This window comes from Lolium rigidum, chromosome 7 (genome assembly GCF_022539505.1).
Source record: "Lolium rigidum isolate FL_2022 chromosome 7, APGP_CSIRO_Lrig_0.1, whole genome shotgun sequence".
Taxonomy (NCBI): Eukaryota; Viridiplantae; Streptophyta; class Magnoliopsida; order Poales; family Poaceae; genus Lolium; species Lolium rigidum.
Window position 1 is genome coordinate 25640975 of NC_061514.1, and position 8176 is coordinate 25649150.

General features: G+C 43.1%; 1 protein-coding gene across 1 annotated transcript; it reads left to right on the forward strand.

Moving 5' to 3' along the window:
- The first annotated feature begins 1890 nt into the window (after window positions 1–1890).
- Window positions 1891–6622, forward strand: LOC124677793 (protein trichome birefringence-like 13). Its single transcript, XM_047213750.1, has 6 exons — window positions 1891–2478; window positions 3002–3179; window positions 4253–4393; window positions 4850–4970; window positions 5333–5467; window positions 6086–6622. Exons 1-6 carry the CDS (start codon window positions 2097–2099, stop codon window positions 6350–6352), a joined length of 1224 nt encoding a protein of 407 aa, XP_047069706.1. The 5' UTR covers window positions 1891–2096; the 3' UTR covers window positions 6353–6622.
- Window positions 6623–8176: the final 1554 nt, after the last annotated feature.

Sequence of the window (8176 nt, forward strand, 5' to 3'; positions counted from 1 at the left end):
CGAATACTTGTCCGTGAGCATTTACGGTGAATCCTTCATCGAAACTGCTTGTCAACACCTTCTGCTCCTCGTTGGGTTCGACACTCTTATTTATCGAAAGTACTACGATACACCCCCTATACTTGTGGGTCATCAGAGAAGCTGCGAGACCCCCAGCTTTCCACAGCTTCCCGAACTCCCACCGAAATGGTACCGATCGCCGGCTTGGCATTGCGAGGGGGGAGGGTGAGGGGTGTTTGGTTCTCGTCCGTGTGTGTGCTATGGTCTTAGATTTTTCTATATTTTCGAGGTTACTCTCTCAGCATCATGGCGAGGCTCGTCGGAGGTGTTGCTGACGCCAACGAGAGGCTTGTGAAGTCCTATCTGTTGGACTGACTTCGATCTGAGGTTGCATCGTAGCTTGGTGGCAAGGATGGGTTGTTCTTACGGCGACCTTAACTGCTACGTGTTTGCTGAAAATAGTGGGGGATCCGACCGTTTGAAAGACGAGGTGGCGCTGGCCTCCGATCCGGCATTGAAGAGGGACAGAGGGTTCCTCTGGCTGATGTTCTTTACCGGCCTACTCCGTAGATCCAATCTTACGGAGAGCAATGTGGAGGGAAACGTTTTTCCCCCATCGAGTCCCGCACAACCCCACGACCATTCTTTTCTCGTCTCGTCTCGCCCCACACCGCCGCCGCCTCCTGTGACCTCTCCGGCCGCCGCCTCCAGCCCCCCGCGCCGCCGCATCCCCGGCTCTCTCGCCGCCTCCAAATCCCTCCTCACGCCGCCCAATTTCCGTTCCATGGCGGCGGGATAGGCCGCGACCACCCCTTTCTTGTCGGCCTAGATCGAGCCGCGTCGAGCTCGCTGACCGCCGCTTGGTCCGCCGCGGCCGTCCACCGGCGTTCCCTCGCCGCCGACCTGCTTCTCCTGCCTCTGCCTACCTCAACCTCCGTATGCTCAAGGCCCATCCCCTCCTGCTGCTGTTATGACTGTACGGACAGCAAGGTGCGTTTCTCTCTCTCATTTTGCCTCTTCTCTCTCAGATTTGTCGATTAGTACCACTTGCTGCATGCAAATGTGATGAAAATTTAACTATAGCCTACACCATGATTTTTGTAAGCATACAGTACTGCTAGTATCACTCTGTGCGCAAGAAATTCAAAAATAGGTATGAGACACTGAAAAAAGATTACAGATAGGCAAACTACATAAAATTGTTGATTTAATGCGGATCTGCCTTATGAATTGCGATGTTCACTTACCAATGTCCTGTGTTGAAAATAAGAACAGCATGGAAGCTTGTTGCATCTGCCCATGTTTGATCGGGAATATCAACATCAACCCTGTAGCCTTGCTTGTAGCCAAGAGATTCTAGAGGACCTCCGTCTGGACTAGCCGACCACCTATGGAACCAGCAATATGGCTTTGATGAATGATGACCAGCAGAATCATGCATGAATTAATGAACTACCAATCACCCTCTAAGGCGTAACAAAAGGTCAGGGAAACAGTAGTGTCTAACAGAGTACACAAACAAAGGGAATTTGAAGAAATACAATGAACCAACAGGAGAAAATTTATATATTCAGCTGCAACAACAAATCTTCGTTAGCCAGCACCCCTTAATACTGCATATCTGCATAATAAAACAATGTCAGTAATCTATCTCTACTTCACTTATCATGCTTATAAGATCTGTTGATGGTCTGCCCAATTTACTCCTGGGATGCAGAGAATTAGAAATTCCGGAACTACAATGTCTATCACGAGATTTAGGCCGTCTTCCTTCCGAATTTTCTTTCAGCAGAAATATTTATTGTCCTGGAGCATACAGTTTTAATACAAGGTGACAATCTTTTGCAGGATAACAGGTTGAGAGCAGAGTCTGCATTTGTCTGATGAAATGAGCCCAGAAGAACTCTATGCCGACTGGGAAAGTTCCAACCCAGCCGAGTTAAGCAATCTCTGTATTGGGCCTTGCTGAGTGCTCAGGCCGAAGCAACGCTAGGTGGCCTGACTCACTCCAAACTGTTCTAGGCCCCTTGGCTTATACTAATCTTTTTTTAAGCCCAAGCAAAACTCGATTCCGTTCGCCCTCGCCTGGTTTTCCCATGCCGCCGGCGAGGAGCCCGGCCGCTGGCCTGCGGCGGCGCAAAGCCTTCGTCCCTCTCCTTCTGCTCCTCCCTATGATTCTTATAATCCTATTCCTGATCTCCCCACTCCGCTCCATCCCCGCGGCCAGCAACGCAGCCCTTAGGCCCCAGCGGACCTGCGACTACGCCGCCGGCGGGTGGGTGCCCGACGTCTCCGCTGACTCCCAGCTTAGGTACGACCACACGTGCAAGGAGATCTTCAAGGGTTGGAACTGCGTCGCCAACGGCAAGCGCAACGGCCGCGCCCTCCTCCGCTGGCGATGGAAGCCCGCAGGGTGCGAGTTACTCCCCAGGCTCGACCTGCACCAGTTCCTGGAGCGCCACAGGAACACCAACATTGGTTCGTACTCGTTCCCATTTTGCTGTGTTTCATAGCTAGTATACTTGACATGACACTCCGTGTGCAAAGTGAAGCCTATTCGATAATGTGGCTTTACGTTCAGAACTTGGGGTTCCTGGGCGTTTTTGATGAAACCTGCCGTATGAGAAGGTGGTAATATGGTTTGTGTGTACTGCCTAATTGTCGAAAACCAGTATTCGAGAAACGCTACCACACTTTCCTTGGTTACTATGCAAGGTAGTATTGATAGTGGAAAAGACATGTGAGTTGGCCTGGGTTGTATGTATCAAAGTGTGAATGCAATCTGTAGTGTGGCTATGTCAGTACATTCTTGGTACATTCACTGCTAGTATTGAAAAGCTATCATTGTTTGTATGATTCTGCTGCATTCTTATGATCATAATGGTATAATAGGAAAACTAGCTTGGTGGTTCAGATTTGTCGATTTGGTCAAACATATCGTATTCAGAGACCCCTTGAATTTGTCATCTTACAATGATGTATGTTCAGTATTTTCTTGTAGGATTTGTGGGTGATTCGTTGAATAGGAACATGTTTGCCTCATTGGTCTGCATGCTTAGAGGAGCGAGCGGAGAGGTTCGCAAGTGGCGTCCAGCAGGGGCAGACCGAGGTTTCACATTCCTACGCTATAATCTCACCCTCTCATACCACAGAACTAATCTTTTGGTACGCTATGGTAGGTAAGTAGTGTCATTTGCATCAGTACCAAAATATATAGTTCTGTAAAATTGCGTCTAGCTTCTATTGTTATGGGTTATATGAATCAACTATGTGCAACATGGGTCATCACTTTTGGCTTTGGATTCTAGAGGTCTTTTACGGTACAATTTAGTAGTCCTGCCGAGTAGTAGTATTAATATATATCCACCCTTGATTAGAGAGATATTTTGGACAATGCACTGGGAAATAAATCATGATGCGGATTTGATTTGATTTATTATTACTTAAGTGCAGTAATCTTGCCATATATTAAGATTTGATATTCTAATGATATTTACCATGCATGTGATTCGATTGGAGCCTCGGACCATTTTTTTACTCCACTTGATCTTATCACCAACCGCACATTTGTTTTAACCAAGCTTTGGACCGACTGTGATTTTTTTATTTTTGATAATGGTTAGCTATGATTTGGACACTCCCTTTAAATTTTTCTTCATTCCAGTTCGTGAGAGTGATAACAAAACCAGATTGGTACCCCACGTATTAGTTTTATTTTTTCTGCAAACCCTAAAGACTCAATCCAAATCTGCGGGCAACTTGCACGGATTATTTGTATAAAGAAATAAAATAAAAAACTATTATAATAAAGGTTAAGAAAAGAAACTAGTATATGGAAGTTTCCTATATTTGATGGACGTGTTTTTGCACCTGTCGAATTTGCTCTTAGGTGAAAAAAATACTACTCTTCTATAGTTAACAAGTATTGGCCAATCTGGACCATCAGATCTGCTAACTGGACGGCCAATATTTCTCTGTCCCTACCGTAAAAATCCTCGGATTCTCGGTGTAACTTGGGAGTTTTGAAAGGCTTCCAGTAGACCATTCTTCTTACGTGATTCCCAAAACAAACTTATCTCTTGTTGGTTCATTGTCTTTCTTTAAATTCCCTTTGTTTGTGTACTCTGTTAGACACTACTGTTTCCCTGACCTTTTGTTGTGCCTTAGATGGTGATTGGTAGTTCATTTATTCATGCATGATTCTGCTGGTCATGAGGTCTCATTCATCAAAGCCATATTGCTGGTTCCATAGGTGGTCGGCTAGTCCAGACGGAGGTCCTCTAGAATCTCTTGGCTACAAGCAAGGCTACAGGGTTGATGTTGATATTCCCGATCAAACATGGGCAGATGCAACAAGCTTCCAGGATATTCTTATTTTCAACACAGGACATTGGTAAGTGAACATCACAATTCATAAGGCAGATCCGCATTAAATCAACAATTTTATGTAGTTTGCCTATCTGTCAATGCTGAGCCTGGATCCTATGAATTACACCCTTTGAGTAATAATAATGATCAATTAATATCTCAATTACAACTAAGTACCATTCAAACTTAGTGTGGCTTTACCTAGGCACTTATTACGTCAGACAAAATTGTTTGCTTTGATTGATTTCTTACATGATCTGTCTGGTGCTATTAAAATACTTTGGTCAACCTCTAACAAGTAGTGATGGAAAATTCTGTGGTCTGCCTATTTTTTTCACGGTGCCTAAGCTAGACGCCCTTGTTGACCACTCTAGGTCATAATAAGGGCTACACAGCTGTCCCCTTTTTTTTTCTTGTAACTTATTTTGTTTTGTGGGCATCATATTTCGTATTAGTGAGCTGACCCCTTTGCTTTATACAGGTGGTGGGCCCCTTCAAAGTTTGATCCAATACAATCACCGATGGTATTCTTTGAGAAAGGGATGCCGATTATACCTCCTTTATTGCCACTTGAAGGACTGGATTTGGCTCTCAAACACGTGGTATGCTTGAAGTTCTGTTTCTATGTTTTTCTGGAAAGTTCCTGTTTGCTATTCCTTGCTTGCTAATGCTGAACCAGTATTGTATTTCACTGAATTCTGAAGTTTTTCTCTTACTCTGGAATGGTCCAGCATTTCTATCAAACAAGCATCTTATTAAGCGGGTAGATATACTTCAAACAGCTATAAGTTTTGGCTGCATTTGACTTTAATATTTTTCAGCCTCTGCATTTTATATGAATGGCTTGAATAAATATCCTGTGAAGTGTGAACTCTAGCAAAGAAGAAATATTCGCCTTACTATTTTCTATCATCTTGATATTCAACTTATTATTCTCATGCTATGAATAAACAATTTTCATCAGGTAACGTTCGTGAACAAAGCAATAAGGCCCAACGGAATTAAATTCTTCCGCACTCAGTCTCCTAGACATTTTGAAGGTGGTGACTGGAATGAAGGTGGATCTTGTCAGCGTGAACAACCCTTGTCCTCAGAAGAGGTACTGAAACTACAGTGCATTAGATACCTGGGTAGCAGTTTTTCAACTTCTCTTGAATGCTTCATTTTTATTTCTCTTTTTATTTGAATCAGGCATACTATCATTATATTCACATCAACTGATTTAGTAATTTCAAGTTTTTGTAGGTAGTCTTACTCTTGTGAATCACAATTTTTTTAAACATGAACTCACAGCTGTACTTGATCTGTCCTAGTTTAGTAGGCATCCATGTATTTCGAGGTTTAACTTTGACCATCGATTATGCCATTGAATGGAATTTTTGTGGCACATATCCCAGATTATAGGGATATGGAATGAAAGAAAGGCTCTAGCAATGGGATACTATGAATGCTCCAGCCTTCTTTGCCGAAAACATATGCATGTCTATACGTTAGCTTGGTTTTAAGGCCAATAAGGTAATTAGCTTTTTTTAATGGCCTAGTTGGATGTACAGACGTACCTCCTACATGTGTAGGGCAAACAGACATGTATGTATTTTAGTTTCTGTAATATTATGTATTTCCTTCTGTCTGAATACCTAATTTGGGGCTTTAGAGGCTTGGTGGTTCTTCCTATATTGGAGTGTTGACATTGATAACTTTACCCAAACCTTTTCAGGTCAAAGATTTTTTTTCCGTGGACAACAATAGCACAAACTCGGAAGTACGCTTTGTGAACCAGCACTTGATGAAGGCTCTTGAGCAGTCTACCTTTAGAGTTTTGAACGTCACTCACATGAGTGAATTCAGGGCTGATGCTCATCCATCAACAACCGGAGGAAAGAAGCACGATGATTGCATGCATTGGTGCTTGCCAGGTCCAACTGATACATGGAACGATTTGCTAGCAGCAAATCTTGCAGCGACTGAGAGAGAGCTAGACTGAAAAAACTGAAGCCCTCGAGAGAATTTCCGCGAAATATTTCCCCGCTGTACGAATATGTTGGCACATTTCTTTGAGAAGAGATTTCTACCCCGAACACTGAGCTTGTTCATACAGGGAGCGTTGTTTTATTTCTCCACTGTAACTTTGACCATGTAGATTTTTGACACATTTAGGAGTTTTACTGATATGTACTTCTAAAGCCTAGAGTAGTTTAGCTGGACTTGTTTGTGTGAATATTCAGGTTTGCAGTTGCATACCTGATCAAACAGAGTGCAGCTTTCTCCTGGACAGATTTCTCTTCCTTCTTTTCGCCGTCACCCTGACACCAAAACACATGTCTGCATTATTTTCTGCAACTGTATTTGTAGAATCAGATAAGAAACTGTTATATGTCTATAAAATACTTTGACTTTTGGTATATATATACATGCCATACATGTTGATAAGATGACATGCTTGCATGACCTTCCAACATATGGCGCACATCAAAACATATGCCTATTTTGTTTCCCTTTTTTATTTCGAAATTAAATCCGGCACGCTTACTTTCGTATTAGTTAGACAATATAATCATACTACCTGATTTCCTTGATGCTCCACACAAGTACTACCTGTGCAATTACTTGATGATCCCTCCCTACGTGCAAACCATGCGCCGCCTCGGCGAAGTGCAGGTGCTCACCGGCGACCAGGGGGGAGGTCCATTACAAGTCCTCCGCCATCAACAAGTACTGATCCATCGACAGTTCCATACGCTGGCTCGGCGAAGAAGCAAACAACTTGCATGCGTACCATGTATCTGTAGAATCTCACTCAGAAATCATCTAACATTTTAGGGATTTGTGGTGGTTCAAGTACATCGTGAGAGGAGCTGAGAGAGAGAAGAGCCGAGGAGTTTTTTCTAGATTCCTCTGTATCCTTCTCCATCCATCCTCTCTAATATCATCTCCTTTTTACATTTTAGACCTTGAAGACATGTCTAATTACATCTGGCTACCAACACTCCCCCTCAAGATGGGGCAAACACATTATAAAGCCCCATCTTGCTACAAAAACTAGAGAACAACCTCTCTGGAAGTCCCTTTGTAAGGACATCAGCCACTTGATTAGCTGAGGTTACATATGGCAAACAAACTATACCACTATCAAGCTTCTCTTTTATGAAGTGGCGATCTATTTCGATGTGCTTTGTACGATCATGTTGAACAGGATTGTTAGCAATATCGATGGCTACCTTGTTATCACAATAAAGCATTAAAGGTTTATGCTTATATAACTTCAGTTCAGATAGAAGAATCTGTAACCACAGAAGTTCACATAAACCGTGAGCCATTGCCCTGAACTCAGCTTCAGCTGTTGACCTTGCAACTACACCTTGCTTTTTGCTTCGCCATGAGACTAGATTTCCCCCAACAAAAGTACAATAACCAGAAGTAGATCGCCTGTCGTCCAAGGAGCCTGCCCAATCAGCATCTGTATAACATTCAATCTGTAGATTCCCTTGTTTTGTATATAATAGGCCTCTCCCTGGGCATCCTTTAAGATATCTTAGGATTCTATTTACGGCCTCCAAATGTATTTTTTTAGGGTCATGCATGAATTGGCTTACAACACTTACGGCAAAGGCAATATCAGGACGGGTATGAGAAAGATATATTAATCTTCCCACTAACCTTTGATAGCGTTCACGATCCACGGATCTCCCATCATTGCTACTTAACCGATGGTTTTGTTCAATAGGTGTAGGAGCGGGACGTGATCCGTACATACCTGTGTCTCTAAGCAGGTCAAGAATGTATTTTCTTTGGGATAAAAAGATACCTT

What these genes read in the sequence shown, in the direction of transcription:
- LOC124677793 (XM_047213750.1), top strand. Translation starts at nt 2,097, where the DNA reads ATGCCGCCGGCGAGGAGCCCGGCCGCTGGCCTGCGGCGGCGCAAAGCC. An exon ending in CCACAGGAACACCAACATTG is followed by an intron (nt 2,479 to 3,001) that starts GTTCGTACTCGT and finishes ATTTTCTTGTAG; the next exon opens with GATTTGTGGGTGATTCGTTG. An exon ending in ATTTGGCTCTCAAACACGTG is followed by an intron (nt 4,971 to 5,332) that starts GTATGCTTGAAG and finishes AATTTTCATCAG; the next exon opens with GTAACGTTCGTGAACAAAGC.